At 40.4% G+C, this 20377-nt stretch overlaps 1 protein-coding gene across 1 annotated transcript; it reads right to left on the bottom strand.

Moving 5' to 3' along the window:
- Nucleotides 1-422: 422 nt before the first annotated feature.
- Nucleotides 423-11961, bottom strand: LOC138809335 (zinc finger protein 330). The gene is made up of 10 exons (XM_069995877.1): nt 11765-11961; nt 10121-10242; nt 8133-8152; nt 7965-8035; nt 6277-6356; nt 5053-5179; nt 4261-4365; nt 3162-3208; nt 2104-2221; nt 423-1137 (listed from the first exon to the last, which is right to left on the bottom strand). Exons 2-10 carry the CDS (start codon nt 10238-10240, stop codon nt 854-856), a joined length of 972 nt encoding a protein of 323 aa, XP_069851978.1. The 5' UTR covers nt 10241-10242; nt 11765-11961; the 3' UTR covers nt 423-853.
- Nucleotides 11962-20377: the final 8416 nt, after the last annotated feature.

Here is a 20377-nt window from a genome sequence, read left to right as displayed (position 1 = left end):
GATGGCTCAGTGGTATAGCGCTTGCCTTGCATGCATGAGGCCCTGGGTTCGATTCCTCAGCACCACATAAGCAAAAAGAAAAAAGCCGGAAGTGGCGCTGTGGCTCTAATGGTAGAGCGCTAGCCTTGAGCTGAAAAGCTGAGGGACAGCGCCCAGGCCCAGAGTTCAGGCCCCACGACCCGACCCAAAAAAAAAAAAAAAAAAAAAAAAAAAAGAAATGGGGTTTCCTGGGTAAAGCAACAAGTACAACACTGTTTCTGGTACCCCTGACCTGATCAACAGCTAGGTCACCCAGGTGTAGGCATTAACTATCAGGACGTACACTGTAAAGAAGTGTACTAACTGCTAAAGCATACCTGATTCCTAAGATAACAGGAATATTTAATGAAACTTTAGAATATAATGTATTTATTCTGTGGACAGAAAAAAGGGAAAGATACAGAAATCAAGTTTTCCCATTACAATTTATAAAATCAGACACAAGAAATCTATAAGCAGTGATTTTTTTAAAAAATAAAAGCAGTAATTTAACTTCAAATAAATATATTACCTTTCTATTCTTTATTCTGGTGTCTATGCAAGTACTTGGTGGAACCTATTAGCTTATTGAAATCAGCAATAATCAATCCATGATACTTCATTTGCCTGGAACAACAAATCACTTACATTTGAAATTCATTTTCTTACATTAAAAGTGTGATTCTCAGTCACTATAAAAATGCTACACCCACTCCTGGGCCTAGTGTGTTTCCACTCATGCCCAAAGCCTAATTTTAAACATCCACACATGATTCATCAGCCTACATCCCTGCTCCTTTCTCACATCCACAACTGCCAGTGACGAGCTACTCTCCTAGTTCTCCTGCTCCTCGTAGTGAGCGTAGCCACTGGCATAGGTCCTTCCTAAATTCAAATTAGAAAACAGGTCTGATGATTCGACATCTGAATCCTTCCCGCCTTCATCTTCCTCCTCTTCGTCATCCTCTGCTTCATCCTCTTCTTCCTCCTCCTCCTCCTCATCGTGAAAGCCAGGAGCACCGTAGTTATCAGAGGAGAGGTTCTTCCAATAAGCATCATACCCAGAAGCTCCATCTCCTTCCTCACCTCCCGTCTGCCTGCCAAATTTCAGAGAGCGTGCTACAAAAGACAGACGTGCACGTGTGTCAGTTCTAGTGTATACACACTTAATTTTTCCTATGTAGCCATGAAAATCACCTAAGCTTATGATTCTTAAAGGTTGGTCTAATTTTCTGAATTTTTTTACATAATAAATGTGTACTACACCAAAATAAACAACAAAGATTACAATGTTGTTTCATTAAGTCTACAAAGTTAGAAAAACAAAATTAGTCCAGGAAATATCTCCAATAGTCATATTAAAAATCAAATGCCTTCAACCTGGCAAATTAAAACCTCATCTTTGAATCACATGAATCACACAAAATAGCTGATTTCTTATCATTATAATTTTCTTAACTTTTTAACAAGTGTCCAAAATAACACAAGTCTTCATTCCTTCTGCCCTAGTGATGACTAAAATTTTAGAGCTGATTAGCAAAGTATTTTTTCTAACTATATAACTTCATTTTTGGTTGTTAAAAGTATTATCAGAGCTATACAGAATTACATGTATGATGTAAGTATGTCCAGGAAAGAGGCAAAGCTCCCTTTAGCAAATGAGAGTACTACTGGAAGTATGACTATTGCAGTCTCATTTCTGCAGAGAAAGGCTGCATTAAAAGCTCATGGACCACACACGCCTACAGAGAGCTATGGGATGAACTCAACCTCCAAGAGGTGAAGACTACCACCCCCGGCAACAGCTATTCAGCCCTTTAATTAGGAAGCCTCAATAACGACAGAAAAATTACTCTCACCTTAAATTTCAACATTCATCATCAACAAATAAGGCAAGAACCAAATATCAAAGTAAATACTGTTATACTTCACTCTAACACATATATTCTTAGGCTATAAAATCCGACGTGCTTATGAGAACAAATCTTTTCAAACTGAGGTAGAGGTAATAAAAGAGAAAGAGGACAAAAAATGAACTTGGACTGAGTAAGCATCATTCCCCTAGTAACCTAACAGTAACCTTACTTGACATGCTAAGATCCTTGGTCTCCTGAGTTTCATGTCCACATTTAGGACAAGGAGGTTGTTTCCCTTTTTCTTGTTTAAACACCTTGCTCCTTGTATGTTCATCACAGAAACAAGCCTATTAAGGAAAAGTAAAATAAATATATAAATCTCTTAAAAGACACAAAAGGATACCATACAATATTGCAAGGAAACTTCCATTTCTTTTTCTGATTTCAATTTCTTAAGAGGAATGGATTTTGCCAGGACTCCTAATACAAAGCAGAGAGGTACACTATTTATGGAGAAACAGGTGAGGTACGCTGGTTCATGTGTACACATGTGAGAATTCACCACCCACAGGTCATATGACGGTGTGCAGCCTATTTATCCTCAGAGCCAAGAAGAGAGGGAGAGGCTGTCTGGGCTCTGGCCACTGACAGAGAAATAAAAATGAGACACCACACAGACAAGGGACTCCTAAGTCTTAGCTGAGAACTAAAGGGGCTTGGCCTGCATAGGGTAAGCAAAGACTGAAGAGTTCCAGGCAAAGAAATGGCTTGAGAGCATTAACACTTCCAACAAACTGAAAGCTGACAGCTGAGACAAGTAAGAGATGGGTTAGGAATATAAGGACCACAGAAATGTTCCCAAGGCTGCATCTTTGGCCTTTGACGTATGACCAGCAGAGGCTATCTGGAGACAGCCTGAGGAAACATTATAGAAGCTTCACTGTATCCAAACTCTCCTAAGCAGGTATCTCCTACATTTTGGTCAGAATGTCCTCTGTAATGGATGGCCAGTGGAAAGTTGCTGTGCGTTCTCAATTTCAATTCTACAATTTCAGCAACAAAAGTTAGCCAGACTTGGTGGTACATGCCTGTCACCCCAACACTTTGCAGACAGGGGCAGGAGGCCAGCCTGAGCTACATGCTAAGACCCCGTCTCAATCCATCCTTTATAAATAAGTAAGCCAAAGCCTGGTGAAAAGTATAAGGATTCAAAACAAAATCTCAACAGAAGGAAGTGTAAAATCATTCCATGCCGAATACATAAACAAGTAAATAAAACAAACATACCTTACAACGGAGACATGAATGCTGACCAAGCCGATTGCATGAAACACCTGTGGAAAACAGGTTCCTCTTAAAATCCTGACTGCTCAGTTCTCATCTTCTTCTTTGGTCTTTCACTGAACCACTAACTGCTCTCAATGGAATCATAGCCTCATCACCTCCTACCTTTTGGACTTAAATGCTATAAAAACACAAAGCTCCCAAGCCCCCAATAATTTAATGATTACATATACTAGAACAAGCACCAGGCTGAAAGGAGGAGGTATCTGGGGCTTTGGAGTTTTCCAGTGATGGTAAATAGTAATGTAATGATGGCCAAGTGCCAGGTACCACAGGCCTTTGTGTGAATTTGTATTTCGATTTCTTTCTTTTGAGAAGGAAATGATCTCTAAACATGGTATCATGAGCCCAATCAGTAATACTAGTTTCAACTAGGAAATACATGACAACTGTGTACACAGGAAACATACAGATGAGGACTGGCACTCGCTACAAATTCAAAGACAGAATCTCCAGGATGAAGGCAAAGTACTTGTACTTTTAGAAATACTTGTACCAGAGGTATTTCTAAGTAGGAACAAAGCAGAGGTGGCCTCACTCGCTTGAGGGTATTTAGGAACTGAAAGAGAAGGGTGAGGTTTGCTTGTGATGTTAACTTTAAGGGGAGCATGGAATGCGGTACGCACTACAATGCCTGGCAAAGCCCTAAAAGGAAGAACTCAGTCCACCAACATGCCAGGGCATCCCTTGAAAAGCTCAGGACTGTGTATTCTGTTTGTCTAGATTTATGAGTTAAAATTTCTAAGAGCAGCATTGTTTTAAAAAATAGATTTTTAATCTTAAGTTTAACATTTATACTATTTGGAATCTTAGTATAAAGAATACTTATTTTATTTTGTTGGTCGTGGGGCCTGAACTCTGCCTGGGTGCTGTCCCTCAGCTCTTCAGCTTAAGGCTAGCGCTCTACCACTTGAGCCACAGCGCCACTTCTGGCTTTTTCTGCTTATGTGGTGCTGAGGACCTCACGCATGGATGGCAAGCACTCGACCACTGAGCCACCTTCCCAGCCCAAGAATATTTAATATTAAAAGAAACAACTTACATTTAAATGTTTCTGCCTCTAAAACTTGGCAGCTGGCCTGGTGCTCAAATTGATCATCTTCACAGAGAAAGTTACGACAAAAAGAACAGCTAAATATTCTACCTCCTATAGGATAAAAACAAAACCCACAAATAAAATATGATACAACTCCAATTTAAAAATCCTTATCTATAGAACTGTCTACAGAGAGGGCAAGTGATTTCAGAGACATAGCAAAGCTACAGTCATTTTTATTCTAGTAAGAGCTAGAATGAAACTGTTAAGTGCTTCTCACTGAACCATGGAACATTGGGCTTCCATTCCTCCCCCACTATTTTTCTTTTCTTTTCCAGTCTGGGGCTTGATTGATCTGTGGGGCAGGGCACTATCCCTGAGCTGTTCTTTGCTCAAGGCTAGTACTATACCACTTTCAGAAACAGCACCACTTCTGGTTTTCTGGTGTTTAGTTGGAGATAAGTCTCACTTTCCTGCCTGGGCTGGCTTTGAACCATGATCCTCAGATCTCAGCCTCCTGAGCAGCTAGGATTACAGGCATGAGCCAGATGCACTAGCTCTCCCCGGCTATTTCTACCATAGTCTCAAACTACCTTACTCCCCAAAAACTTCTCTCTTTACCTGCTTAGATGACCAATACCAGCATTCACTATGACAACTCAACTGCTCATCAAAACACTGCTGGTAAGTCAAACTAAGAGAATCCTACAAAATAGTACATAGGATTAAGAATGCTTACAGGTCAATCTTCACCACTATGCAGCTCACATTTTTGCGTGCTTACATTTAATCACTCACCGTGGTCCCACACACCTCGCTCACACTCGACACATTCCGCATCAGTCAGCGGGCAGGCACAGGCATGAGTACTAAGACATTTTCTGCCATGGCAAACCCAGGCTTCACAGAAGTCACATATTGCACCCTGAAACCAAGGAACAACTCTTGATCACTGTCACTTGACCCACTGCAACCATTGTGCAACTAACCGCAACCATCACAATTATTTACATTAAGCAGTTTATCTACAATCAATGAGAATGGTCAGTCTTATTTTAAAAATCTGTACCATTTACTCTAAGCCAAAAATAAAGGCAGTTTCGAAAACTTCCAGAATATGTAAGACTTAGCTATACTCAGGCATATTGGCTCATATTTGTAATCCCAGCTACTTAGGAGTTGGTGCAACCAGTTCAGGAAAGATTAACTCATATCTGAAAGATAAACTAAAGCTAAAAGGGCAAGAGTGTGACTCAAACAATAAAATTCTTGTCTAACAATATAGAGTTCAAGTTCAAAATCCCCCTCCACACACAAAAAAGAAAAAAACAATCAGCTACAAATCAAAAGAAAAATAAGCAAAGGAAACTCTACACGCTTACCCTAAGGTTATTAAATGAAGCGAATGAGCTGTAAGAGTTGCCTTAGAAATCAATCCTAATTCAAGTGAGATCTGGAGCCCGCAGTTTACATTCATCTACAGCAGTTCCTGAAACTGAACTAAAATTTTAAATACTGATAAAAATCCTAATTTTAAAAAATCCTTCTAAATGTTTTATATGTCTAAATATTTGTATAGTTTATAAAATAATCAGTCTTTCTAGAATACCAAAGAAAATACTTAAATTCTACTGTTCTTTTTTTCTCTTAAAGCACTTTTCTCCTATATCATTGAAATATTACTTTGTGCAATAAAAAATTAAGCAATATATATGGAACTAGTGTGAGATTCTTCAGTCCTAGTTCAAGGTAAGACAATATAAATGCATCTTTCAATAACACAATGGCATTTAAATATTGAGACAGGGCAAATCTAAAGGGAACAGATGGTCATTCCTTTATAAATAAGAAACAAGTAACATCTAAGGTGTTTGGTTAAGACACATTAGAAAGGTACCACTGAGATGACTGACACTGAAGCGAGATACAATGCACTGCTGTTTAGAAAAACCTAACCACTGGTGAAATGACTTTCTTTTCCTGGAAAGTTACTAGTCTAAGAAACATAGACAAGCAGCTTACCACCATGGCAAGGCCAGTGCTGTATATACCAGCATGCTTTATGACGCAGTCAGAGGACTTCATCATGCATTTTGTTTTTCCTAGACAAAGAAATTTGCATTATTAGTGCGAGAAGTAGTACGTGAAAGTATTTAATAACTCCTCTTTTGATCCCGCCCAATTCCTGGGGAACTTTTTTGAAAGGGAATGAAATCAATACCTTGTACTGCTTATACAGCTAAAAATAAGATCCACAAAAAATGGATGCAACAGATCTCAGTGATCTGAGTCAGATCTTCTGAGATTAGAAACATACTAATATCTAAAAAAAAAAAAAGCAGGATATACTAAGTAGATGTATATGCAAATTCATATTCATACTAAAATCAGAAATTGTATTTTACGCTTGGAAATCCAAAGATCACTTCAACTGTTTAAAAACTCAAAAATTTTCAGTAAATCAGTACATGGAAAATGTATCTACATATAGCACTACAAACCCAAGCCCAGAGACACAAGACTTTACTAATGTTCCACAACGCCTATGTTCTCACTCTACATTCACCTGTCCTTTACAAAATGAGGAGTACAAACCAGCAGTGGAGATTCCATCTCAGCTACTTTTCTTTTCAGTAACTACAGAACTAAAAATATATCTTCTTCAAAAGCTAATACTGCAATAAAAAATTTATCACATCTAATCATGTATAAAAAAATTACTTTTCACCAGGTACCAGCAGTTCTCACACCTATAGTAATCCCAGCTACTCAAGAGCCTGAGATCTGCGGATTGCACTTCAAAACCAATCTGAGCAGGAAAGTCCATGGCCTTTAGTTCAAACTTCAGGACTGTCCCCAGCGCCCCCCCCCCCCCCAGCCAAAAAAAAAAAGCCACTTTCCAAAATGTTCCATCTACAATACCATCTCAAAAAGGGGCTATTTGTCCAGACAAAAGTTTGAGAGATAAATCTGAAGTCAATGAACTCAGGTTTTATTAGGGCAAGTCTTCAGAACTTTCAGCATAAATACAAATGTAGTGATCTCCCAGGAAGGAGCAAGAGGCTTTAAAGTCTCTAGCATTCCTTAAATGTATATACCTCCCCCACACAAAAAAAAAAAAAGAAAAAGAAAAAAGAAAAATCCTCAAAACAATTAACATGTTAACGCTACCTGTAAAGTGTCTATCAAATAAAACCTGGAAACTAGCTACAAGCTTAAGAACTCAGTTCAGGCACTTGGAAATACATATGGAAATTCAAGCATCATATGATACACACAAAAAAATCTGGTCAAAATGTCACAATAAGGTATAATAAAATTATTCTCAGTGGTCAGTCTAATGGACTGTGAGTAGTACATACAGCAGGAGTCAAAATTTAGAAAAGTAAAACCTGCCAAGACTAAAATGGCACAACTGAAAATTCAAGATAACCACATGTGTAGTCTAAAATGTGGTATTTTTAATGTTCAAAATCTGTTGTAACTCATACATTCCTAAAATTGGTTTCTAACATATATTTTTAAAGTTATTTTCCAGCAATGTATCAAAGAGTCAAAACTAAGACTTGATGCTTTTAGAAAGCCAAGTAACATTTTACAGATTATTTTATTAATGATAAACGTAACAGTAACAGACTCATAGGTTCAAACTCATTAGCTGTCAAATATCTGATACAAACAAAGACACGCCCTCTTAGTTGTATACTTACCACACTGTGCACAAATTGGTAGTTTCTGGACAGAATTACAAAAGTAGCAAAATGCTCTGTTCTTCTGTCGCCTTGTGATATGAAACAAAAGTTTAAATATGGTCAATTTCAAATAAAGGATAAGGGAGACTTTCATTACATGTAGATAGAAAAGAAAGTAAATTTTACCTCTGACACTTGTCACATTCCTGTAAAATATAAAAGCATACAATAGTTATTTTCTGCTCTTGAAAACTGTAAATTTACCTACTTTATAAAGACTATGTTGCTTACCATGTTGTAATTTAAGTGGCAGGACCCGGGGCCCTCCAACTCCACCCACATGTACAAGCATCTTCGCACTCTCAATAGCACAGGTACACAACACAGTTTTTCTTTTGAGTAGTCCAAAACAGAGGAAGAAATGGCATCATTTCTGTTTGCTTTTGTTTTTGCCAGTACTGGGGCTGAACGCAAAGCACCTTGTACTCTCATTCCACTTTTTCATTCACAACTAGTATCCTATATTCTATCACCTGGTAAGAGTTTAAGGATTTGTCTGGATTTGTCTGCCTGGGCTGGTTCCAAACCTCAATTCAGATGTCAGCGTAACTAGGATTATAGGTTTGAGTCACACTGCCTGGCTTTTCATTGGTTTGTGGTTGTTGTTTAAATTTTATTTTATTGTAAAGATACTGTAGAGAGGGGTTACAGTTACATGAGGAAGGTAGTGAGTACATTTCTTGTTGAGCATTATTACCCCCTTCCTGTTGTTTTTAAGAAACCAACATGACGGAACAAGATACAAGCAACACAAGAACACACAATTCCATCTACTCCATAATTTTAACATTTAAGCATGGCTTTAACAGTTCTCCATACTCACATCCATGACCACTTTTCAAATCTTACTGGCCTATTCTCTGTATAAACTCAATTCACCGTTGGTCAAATATGTCTCTGCCTCTCTCTTCTCCATACCCTTATTTATCCTAATATTTTTCCTTGAGCTCTACTTGTTGGACATGTTGGTAATGATCCTACCTCCTCTGTAAATGAACACACATTCAACTTTACTACTTCTTACTCCTTCACTCAAATTTTCATCAAAATCTACTCTTATTACACAGGTTTACATATGCCAGTTGCTGTCTGTCAAGCATCTTCTCTGGAATGGGACTCAGAAAGGAGTACCCACTTTCCCTTCCGGGCCATGTAATCCTGTTTCCTTACCCTCATAAACATTAGTCCTGGGATGGAAACTGACAATCTACCGAGTTTTTTCCTCTTTACCTTACTAATATGTAATGTGACTCATGTAAGCTACCAGTTAACTATGATGCCAAACAAAGACAACTGGGGGGGGAAAAAAAAACCAGAATAAGCCAAAAGAAACAAAAGCAAAAACTGGAGCCCCAAGTTGTCCCAGGTTCCAACTGTCTCTTGAGTGTGAGCTATATCCTTCCCTTTTGTAGCTACTCCATTAACCATTGAAACGAACTTGTTTCTTCCTAAGGTTATTTAAGTTGGGTTTCTGTCATTTATTACTAGGCATTTCCTTCCATTTTGTTACGTAACAGACCAAAACTAAATAAGCTTACAAAACGATGGAACACGTCATGCATCTATGAACCCCAACAACAGAATTGAGCTGCATATGCTTATGGAAAGACGGGCCACTTCTTCCATCCATGTGTCTCTAACAGTAGCTAAGATAGTACCTGGCAGACAGATAGTAGATGTACAAGAAATGTTTGCTAACTCAAGGCACATAAAACATCTCATGTCTCATGGAAAATGAAAAAGGGAAGGGGTAATGGAACCAGAATATAGGCAAGTGTGGAAGCCAGGAGAAAGCAATAAGACAAACATGGCTAACAGAGAAAATCATCCTTTGCTTTTTTACAACTTCCACTGCTCAAACAACTCAACAATTATCAAGACTAATCTATTCAGCACAGACCATTACAATAATAGAACAGGAAGCCAAAAGAGAAGTCAAAAAGTTGAGGAGTTTAGAAAAGAACAAATTAACACTGAAAACAATGTGGTTCGAGATTCAGCAATGAAATAAATGCAGGGGTGTATATTCATTTCAATTTTTATCAGATAAAATGCTTTTAACTGCTAGCTGGTATGTTTGTAAAAAAAAAAAAAAAATAGAGAAAAGCTCTTACCATGGAAGCATTGCATGGATGTTTGGCCAAATCCACAGTGCTTCTGGAGGCTCTTAGCTGTTTTTCTCGTTCTCGACGGTTTTCAGCCTTTTTCCTCGCTCCAGTCTTTTTCTTAGGCATTTCTAAACAAGAGAACAGAAAACATTTACTATTCCAACAAACTAAGAAATAATATAACAAAAGCATTCCTCAAAATGTTCATATTCTCCTAAAATTTTTAACTTGTCACTGACAGTTTACAAGCTCTTTTTCTCCCACTTTGGCTGCCATACTGCGGCTTAAACTCAAGATCTGGATGCCGTCCCTTAGCTTTTTTTTTCTTTGCTCAGATCTGGTACTCTACCACTTGACCCATAGCTCCATTTCCAGTCTTTCAGTGGTTAAGTGAAAATAAGGGTTTCATGGCTGGCTTCCACTCAATCTTCAGATGTTAGCCCCCTGAGTAACTAGGAATTCAGGCATGAACCACTAGCACCTGGCTACAAGCATTTCTTAATGAAACATCAGACACATTATTCCAAATAAAGCAAAGGTGTTTAAAATAAGGCATTTATTTGCACTACCAAAAGCCAAAGTAGTTTTGTTTCCCCACTAAAACAAAAAGTTTCTCTAGTTAAGTATTCTGAACTTGCAAAATAAAAAGCAGTGGACATATATCACTAATACTAAGTCATTAAAATGTTCATTTTTTACCCAATTTAAATCTTCTTGTCTGCCTCTTTTGAAACAGGTTTCACTGCAGTCTTAGTAGGCCTGGGCCTGAACCTTCCTATTCTCAGTCTCAGGCAGCCACATCTGGCCAAAATACCTTTTTGGGTTTTTTTTAAGCTCTATATTCAGGTAACCTAATGCTTTTAAGATATAATAAGTCTATTTTTTTCTTTGGAATATCTAGATAAATTCAATAATCAAGTCAACTGCCACCAATGACTACAAAGTCCAACTGTTCTCTGAAGAGATTTAAAGAACTTCAACGCTTGGAGCATTGCTCTTCTCCCTCCATACGTTATCCTTTTAACAAAGCTCCCATTTAAGCCGGAGAATACACGCTTCCCGTGGGTAATCGAAGTACTTATGAAACTGGGGTGAAGAACTACACTGAGGGAAAAGTTCGAAACCGAAGTTTTCTGAACTGAATGGACGATTGGAAACCAAGCAGCAGGCCGGATGGCATCGACTCTGAAATACGGAGGGCCCAGCCAACACCAGAGTCCATCCGGGCCAGGGCAGCACTCCAGCCCGGCCGGCCGGGGTGCGCAGTCCCGTCCGGGGGCGGGGGGGGGGGGGGTCGGTGTGAGGACTCTGGCGGGCGGTCTGCGTCCCTACCGGCGTCTTCCGGATCTACGGAGCGAGCTGAGCCTGAACACCCGGGCCCCTCAGCCGGTTTCGCCACCTGTGCGATCCCTGTTCCCCGATCCCGCCCCGGGCACAGTCCAACCTCAGGACGGGGTCCCCGTAGCCAGGGGAGACCGCGGGCTCGGGCCACCAGGCGGGGAGGATCCGGGGTGGGGTGGGGTGGGGAGGGGAGGGGTGGGAGGGGTGGGGGGCCGGGGGCCCAGGGCGGAGAGGGAGGCCCGCCCGGGGCAGGAGGCGGAGGCCCGCGGGCTCGGGACGGGCCCGGGAGCCGCGGCGCGGGTCTCCTACCTCGCGCGCTGCGGGCGGGCGCTGCGCGGCCTCGCGGGCTGGCCCGGCCTCCTCCCCACGCCGAGGTGCAGGAACGGCGTGGTCCCGGGTCCCCGAGATCGCAGTGGATCCAACTCCCCGGCCACAACCCCCGGGCGGGGGGGAAGCAGCGGCTGGGACTCCGGGCGGAGGACGAAGCCTGCGTGTGGGCACGGTGGGAGAACCGGATATCCGCTTGCGTCAGCAGCGTTCTTCCGCACGCCAGGACCAGAGGCCCCGCCTTGGACACGCCCACTCGTGGGGGCGTGGCTTGGGTTCCCGGAAGGGAGACCGGCAAGAGAGATGGGGGAAGAGAGGGAGGAGGCTGCCCCAGAGGCTGGGGTCTGAGCATCACAGTGCCAAGCCAGCCCGGGCAGCAACGCCGTGAGGCTCATCTCCGTCTATTAACCGGCAGAAAGTCAGAAGTGGTAGAGCGGTAGCCTTGAGCAAGAAGCTGAGGGACAGCAGCCAGGTCCTGAATTCAAGCCCCAGGCCTGCCCCCCCACACACATGTGTATATGCATGTCCATATTATCACTGGGAAATCTATTCAATGTCGATTCAAATAGGAGTCCCGTGAAAAGATAAGCATGTTCTCCTAAAATTCATAGAAGAATAAGGCAATTTTAGTTTTTCAATTTTTTTTTAAATACAGTGCTGAAGAGAGAACAGGTAGATTGCTATAACTATCATTCCATAGAAAAGTATCTCAGTCTCCTTTTTCCATGGTATAGGGGATTTGCGAAGAACGGAGAACACGTGGAGGAAGGGTTAGCATGGGCACATCTATGATATTTATGTGCCTGCCTCCATGAATCTTGGCTCTTCTCAGTTCATAGTTTCCAAATCCAAAAACCGGCTCTGCCCCAGAAACTGGTCAGGAATCGTACCTCCTTATGTGAGCACTGCTTTCAAGTCTCCTGATCATATCTAGCCTTGGTTCTATACTAATTGAACAGAGCTTGTATTTGCAGCTCATCCACTTTGGTCCTGGGTTCATCATATTATTTATCTCTTTAACCCCCTGAGTGGACCTCTTACCTGTTGCACTAGAGCCTTTGCCATTCAGTTAAATATTGGTGCCAGGCAATATTGTAACGTAATCCTAGTTCTAGACCTAATGACCCAGACAGAAGCTACGAACAGGCCCAGAGGGAGACATAGGTTTTATGAAAAGGAGGAAACGTTTGGCATAGTTTCTAAGCAAGGAAAGCCACTAGGCCCTCATCAGGAATTTTGAACCATTTTAGGTTCAAAAAGTTCAGGAGAATATGGAAATCTAAATCAAGTTATATGGCAAGAAAGTTGAGAAACTACATTTTGAAAGGTCAAATTGAGAGTCTTTTTTGGAAAGCTGGTGAATGCAGGCAGACTCGTCCCAAAGACATGCAAATACACTTAACACTGTCAGAAAAGTGAGCCATGAGAGCAGGAGAGGAGAGAAAAAGCAGAAAAACAATACCAACAAACCAGATCAGCTCCAGTAGAGAGCTGAAGTGGAACACCATGGTGACCAGAGACGAACCACTGGCAGGTCCAGTAACCTATTGTTCAAGTCCACCCCCCTCCCCATCTCTAGGAATTCAGGCATGCCCAGCACCTTGGAGGTAGGACTTGCCTGCCTCCACCATGAAGACAAAATGGCACCAGTTAAACACAATACCCTATCAACCACCATGATTCAGCATCTCTATTCCATCACAATCTAGCCCATTAGGACAGAATCTGTTTCTCTCTGATTGAGCACCCTGAGCTTTGCATAGCCATTCTAGATGGTATTTGGAGCTCTGCCACACTTATGATTAACTTGTAGGCCTCCTGTTCCTCACTTTTCTATCTTCCCACTGCAGATAAATGTCTGTTTATTTGCTACCAAAAAGGCCTTCTCCATTTTATTGTTAGGTTTTAATTGCCAATAAACTATTCTCTCCTTTTTTGTCCTTTTCAAAGAAATAATTTCACTTAGCAGAAGTCAGTACCATTGTGCTAAAGTACCATTTCCCACTACTTCTTACAAGCTTGACATATCACCCCACTTAAATTTTGCCTTCTGTTAGAATATCATCCTAGTTATTGTGCCAAGATCCATCAAACACCTACTACCAGTGAGGAGGTCCTCATCGGCAGTCAGGTGGCTGTGATTCAAGTAGCACAATAACCCGGAGGACCCTTGCTTCGTGTTCTGCATGTGTGCATGACACAATGGAAATGATAGCATATCAAGGTATAACAATAGTCAGGACCATTTTCCTCCTTTTGTGGTGTTTAGGGTCAGGGCTCTGGATTGGATTCCACCAGGGAAGCATAGTCATGTGAGATTTAGAAAGTAGCATAGACACAAAAGCCATTATTTCTCTAGCATATGGCTTTGCAGAGGTGAAGTTAAAAAACTCACTGATCTCCATGCCCCGGAGAACTGAGATGGGTGTGGTTTCCTATAATTCCCAGAATGAATATATTCATTACAGATTGTATGCATTCATACATCCGAGTGTAACTTATAGTGAATTCTGCCTAACGATTTATAAAATTATGAATTATTGGGATTAACATACCTATATTCTTTTAATCTGAAATCCTCATTTGAAACTTTTATAACCTTCCCGTGACTCGTGTAATCTTTTTAATGGTGGTACTTTGGCTGGGGAGATGTATTTAGTAGGAGGAAGGCAGCAACTGACAGTATAAGGAGAACAACAATGCCACCCCCACAGGGACTTTAGAGAGAAACCCCATGAGTGGCTCTGGAAGAAGTGGGGCTAGTACTATAGTTACTTTAGTCTTAAAAATGAAGATGCCAGACCCACTTCTTCCATCAAACAATTACCAGTGTTAACTGAGAGGCCTCCCTTCCAACCCAGATAGGCACAAATGGCCAAAATTGAAAGATGTAGTCATTTCTAAAATTGAATCTCAACCAAAGTTTGTTCTGAAATAGAAAACTTGGTGTTTCTCTTCAAGACCTAGAGGTAATGAAATTATTTTGAAGGACATGAAGCCAGAGAGAGCCACGTCACTTTAGATAAGCAAACTGGACGTCTGGCTTTACAGTACGATGAGATTTGTTCTCTGCTGTTTGGCATCCTGGAAGAACAGTTTCTCATCCTCATATATACCCTTTTCCACAAACATGTGAAACCGCAATATACATTAGAAAACAAATGACTGGACCTTTGCTTCTGGCTCTGTCAATCCATCATTTACTTTGATAATAGAAAACTATTTTTTCACTGCTAATTTTGCCTCTCTAGATCTTCTTTTGTTTCCTTTGCCAATGATGAAGCAAACTTCATAAAAGGAAAAATAAAAGATCTCAGAGAATTTAGGTTGAAAAAAATCTATTTCTTCACTACAGGACCTTGGGTTTCTAACTATTTATGTAAATGGTTTATGGAAACGATTTTTTACAATCATTGCATGTGAGTAGCCTGAGTTATTTTCCTGACAGGGGACTTCAGGAGCTACAGGGCCTCAAAATGCATTGCTACGATTTCTTACTCTTTGGGATTTATTGTGTAAAAATAATTTTGGTGAATTTCAATGCCACTTTTTGGTGAAAACACATACATCAAACTCAGCCTCCTGTTAATATTCTAGCCTGTGTCAAATGACCTTTAAAAAGCATGTCAATATTTATTTGACATAAACTTATTTTATTTTAGGAATGTTTATCCCAAATGAAAAAGACCTTTGGGGAACATTTATAGGAATATATCAGATGACCTTGCCAAAATTTAACAATCCACAATATTTCTCTGTTCCACTTATATGACAAGGTCATTTAAAATAATAAATAGTCTTTTAACTTCCGGTCATGTTTAAATTAAAATGTTCACACTTCTGACTCAAAAAAGCACTGGCAGATATTCTACCGAAGACTGAGGACCAACTTAATACATATAAGCTGTGCCAGAGAGCATAAATAATGACTTTTCTACCATATGATAAATTGATCATTTATTGGGAATTTTATCCCAGTCGTCATATTTGGAAAAGATGTCCATCTAGATTGGCCCTGTGAGTCCCAGGAGCTTCTTCTAGTCTGCCTCTGGCCTCAGACGTTTTCCTTTAAAAATTACCCTACACCTGAGGAGGCAAAGCACATAGAACCAGGAGGAGAGAGAGTCCAGCATATCCACACTTCCTGTCTGTCTGTGTACAGGGACACGTGTATATGTAAGCTTATATTAAGTACTAGAGATGCAACAGTAAATGTGGCCATTTTAAGCAGGGTGAGTGGATTATGATGGTAACTGTCTACAAAGAGCTGAAAAAGGATAAAATGGTGACTAGATCACTTTATGTCCCTATCACACAGAATTTGCCAAGGCCACAGTCATTATAATCACCTATTTTGTCTGCACAAATGCATTATAATCCTGTTTTATAGAACAAAAATACTCCTGAAGACAGATCCAATTGTGTTCTCATAATCAAAACATACATCATGAAATGGAAAATAAATCTTCCTGAATTTCCACATGCACAGTAAGAATTCTACATTTAAATGCAGGCCAGAATGCATTCTCTTGCTTAAAGGATTTGCCATGGTCTTCTGCACAACCAGTATTCAATTTCACGAAATAATTTGCAGTTATAAACATAAATATTGTTTGTTGATTTGGGTAGTAACCTGAGCCCTAAATACTCTTGAAATTATTTTCCCATCAATATATACCTAATAACTTTCAGAGCTCTTTCTTGTGAAGATAAACATTGATGAGAATAATTGTCTTAGGTAATTTGCATCTTGGTTTTCAAAGTAGTTTCATCCAATATTATAAAAGTCTTCAAAGTATTCAATAATATTTTCATTATCTTTAAGGGGTTGTACAAAGGAATTGCCCTTCAACATAGCCCTATATACCACACATCTCCATCAATGTCATCCTATCCCTCCCAACCCACATGTCCCCTCACTCTTCTGAATTTTGTAGGATAAACAATGAATTGTTTACTGCATTCTGCCTCTTCATTTGTCTTCCCTTCTCCCCTTGAGCCCACTCCACCCCTTCTGAGTATTCATCTTCTGATGTTAGTTTCTTGAACTTTGCCTTTGCCTTTCTAAGGAATTACACTATTTGAGTTCTCCATAAAATCTATCACATTTTAGCTAATACATGGGCATATACTTGCATACTACCCAATGTATTTACTAATAAGTTTATAAGCTAATTCTGTCTTCCGAGTATGAGGGAAAACATGCAATAGTTGTCTCTGGGCTTGACTTAACATAATTTTTCCAGATCTTTTCATTTCTTTACAAATGATACAATGTTATTCTTTCTAATGGACCAGTAAAACATAGGCTATTTTAAAATAAGAGTATAACTTCCTCTCCTATTAAAAAACTAATCTGGAAAATAACTATATATATTTTTAACTTGTCTTACTTTAAATCCATACCTCTGTTAAAATACAGAAGGAAATATATTTAAGAGTATCTGTCCACAAATTGCTAGGCTTTTGACCAAACTCTGGTTGTTTTAAGACAAGAATGATCGAGATATTTTAGCTGACCTGGCTGTGCTCTCTTTTTTCAGCCCAAGATGGGAAGTTTCCAATCTCTTTGTTCAAAGGTACCCTTGCTCCCCTGGCCTCAACTCATCTAGAACTTGATTTTCTGGCAACAGTGAGATGGAGCGTGAGCCAAAGGAGAGCCCTGGCCATCCACCAGGGTTTTCCCTGAGAGTCTGAGAGGGAAACAAACACAAAGTAATTCTCTTTTCTGGGATGCCGTAACAACATCGCTTAGGTGGAGTAATTTACACAAAGCAGAATTTTATTTTGCAGTTTTTTTAATATCTATTTTTATTGTAAAGATGCTGTACAGAGGAGTGACAGTTACATGAGTAAGAGAAAGAGTACATTTCCTATCAAGCATTGTTACCCCTCTGTTGTTTTTCCCCTGCCATCCCTTCTCTCCTCACCTCCCCTACTTCATCTCCCTCTCTCCCCCCAAAGTTGTAAAGTTTGTTTTCAACATAGTGTCTTGTACATCTCATTGTTACAATGGGTCAACCTGTATCCTTATTTCAGCATTCTGTAATTTCCCTTCCCCTCCCCAAATTAGAAAAATGTATATACAAGATGTAGGGCACCGACATCAAATACAGTGACAACAGGAGTTATTCCATGGGGGAAAAACATACAAAAGAAACCAAAAAAATCACATAGTATATATTAGAGGTACATTAAAACAACAGCAACAAAGATAAAACCTCTTGTGTCCCTAGCTTGGGGTTCTTTTGCTTAGCATATGGTCATATGTACATAGCTTTTGAACTTCTTTTGAAGGTGCTGAACGTGTGAACACAGAACATGAAGCCTGCTGGGATTGTCTGCATGGCTGGACTGTAGTGAGGAGCACTCTTACATCTTCCTGCTGTGTTCTAGTGTGGTACAGGGGGTGAAAAGCACTCTTCTACAGGGGTACTAATACCATTTAGGGACTCCACCTTCATGACCTGATCACTCCATTTCTTAATACTATCACATTGTGGTTAGGGTTACAATGTATGAATTTCCAGGGATTTCTGGCCAAAATTCCAGTGTGGAAACTTAATCCCCAAAGCATTGCTTTGGAAATATATCCTATGTTCTCTTTATCTGCCATAAGTAATAAACAACACTCCACTCTTGTGTCTTGGCCACTTTTCTGTTGACTTTTACATTTACCAAGATACAAACTCATAACGCTTGGTTATAGTCTCACCTTTGGGATTTTGTCAGGGAAAAGCATAATACCTATTAACCAGTCAGACTGCAAACCTCACAATTCAATACCATCAATTTTCAAACTGCAGAAAATACTCCTCCTCCCACCCTTGTACTTCTTCTAAACTATTCTGTCTCCATAAATATACTTAAATCTTTCTGCCAACTATATGGCCCCTCTTATTGTCCTGTGTTTCTTAGCAAAGAAAGTCACAACATTTTTCAGGCTCAAATGTGTGCATGCCCTTCTAACCACACTCCCCAACTTTCCCCCGTTCCAGCACTCATTGAAGCCAGACAGCCCAAATCAAAGGTCAGCTTGAACAAGGACAGGACAGAGAGAGAGAAAGAGAGTTTATCATGGGCATTGAAGAAGAAAAGACACAGGGAGAAAGCCACATAAATTAATATCAGAGAAGATTATCTAGGCCTGGCAAGATGGAGGATTAGCATTAATGACAGATGGAAAAGGACATGGAATTATTCCAGGAATAGGGCTTGGCGCCCTTCAGAACCTTTTATGTAATCACCAGCTCAGGCCTCCTCAAGGCATGCCTGGTTCATTTAAAGGGGCAGACCAGCCACATCATGGGTCCCAGGAGAGAAATGGATACTCTTCCTGGTGGCCTGGGAAGCAACCTCTCCTCTTTTCAGTTTTATGAGGAGAATGTGTGTGTAACAGTGATGTGTATGTGTGCAACGCATGAATCTGTTTAGAAAGGAGACTAGGAGCAGAAAAAGATGCATTACCTCCAGTTTTTACTTTCCTTTTGGAAATCCGCACTTGTCTTCCATGAGTATACGCCACCATTGTCTTCGTGTAGCAAAACTGGGAGATGAGGCACAGGGTGGAACAGTGGAGGAGATAGGATTTGAATCCAGGCAGTGCAGTTCCAGAATGCATGCTGAGGTGGTGTGCCTTTCGTGTAACCAGGCGAAGATCATGAACTCTTAGACTAGTTCCTCAAGTTGCCCTCCCATCCTGAGCACTTTCATATGTAAGCTCCCGGTCTGTAGTTAAGTATCTCACAAATAACCACAAAGGCATGACAGAAGGAACAGAATTTGAATCATCACTTACAAATCCAGGAGATGTTTAGATGCTGGAAGCAGAGAAGCTAGGAAGATCTGGAATGGACTGGGCCCATGAGAGGGCACAGGTGTGTTGACAGATAAAACAACCTGAGACAAGGAAGGAAAAAGAGACAACGGAACCAAGAGCCAAACAGAAGTGTCCACCATTTATTTAAGCCACTCAACATCCCAAGGTGGGGAAAGGAAACAGGAAAAGTGATTGGATCGAGACACTGAAAATTCTGGGGCATACCAGCTTTGGGCCCTAGGAACACACTCGTGGAATTGCCAGAGTGATGGAGAATGCCTGGCCAAGAGCTTTTAAACATGCTTTATAAACAAATCATTGTGTGGATGGACAGAGAGATAGATGAAAATATGAATGCATGCTTACAGCTCTGTGCTATATTTTGTGTATTTTATTTATTAGTATTATACTTACCCTCCACGAACCACTATATGAATCTAAGCATTTCAGCTCCACTCCCTCCTTGCACACAGATGTCCTCTTGGACAAAACCAGTTTGGAAATAGAGGTGCATTTTTACCTGCAGAAGTTGAGCATTGTCTAAAAGGCCCACCCAAGTGTTTGGAGCCAATGAAGTTAAGGTTTATGAGGAAAAAGAGGACACTTGTGAGTAATTAAATATGGCACACTTTCCTTCTGTGTCTGAGTGAAACAATCTACCATCTACAATGTGGCACAAGGGAGTCCAGCCGAGATCTTTAGGGACCTCTAGGGGTTCAGCACTGCTGATACGTGGCAAACAGCCAGGGCAGAACTAGAGAGTTGAACCATCACAG

This window comes from Dipodomys merriami, unplaced genomic scaffold (genome assembly GCF_024711535.1).
Source record: "Dipodomys merriami isolate MVZ:Mamm:240054 unplaced genomic scaffold, mDipMer1.0.p SCAF_491, whole genome shotgun sequence".
Lineage (NCBI taxonomy): Eukaryota > Metazoa > Chordata > Mammalia > Rodentia > Heteromyidae > Dipodomys > Dipodomys merriami.
Note: the sequence above shows the minus strand (reverse complement) of the source record. Positions and strands in the feature narration are given on the sequence as shown.

Bases quoted from the DNA above. Each gene is read 5' to 3' on its own strand.
- LOC138809335 (XM_069995877.1), bottom strand. From the start codon at position 10,240: ATGCCTAAGAAAAAGACTGGAGCGAGGAAAAAGGCTGAAAACCGTCGA. The intron at 8,036-8,132 runs GTAAAATTTACT...TCATATCACAAG, and splicing joins GAATGTGACAAGTGTCAGAG to GCGACAGAAGAACAGAGCAT. The intron at 3,209-4,260 runs GTAAGTTGTTTC...TGTTTTCCACAG, and splicing joins AGAGGCAGAAACATTTAAAT to GTGTTTCATGCAATCGGCTT.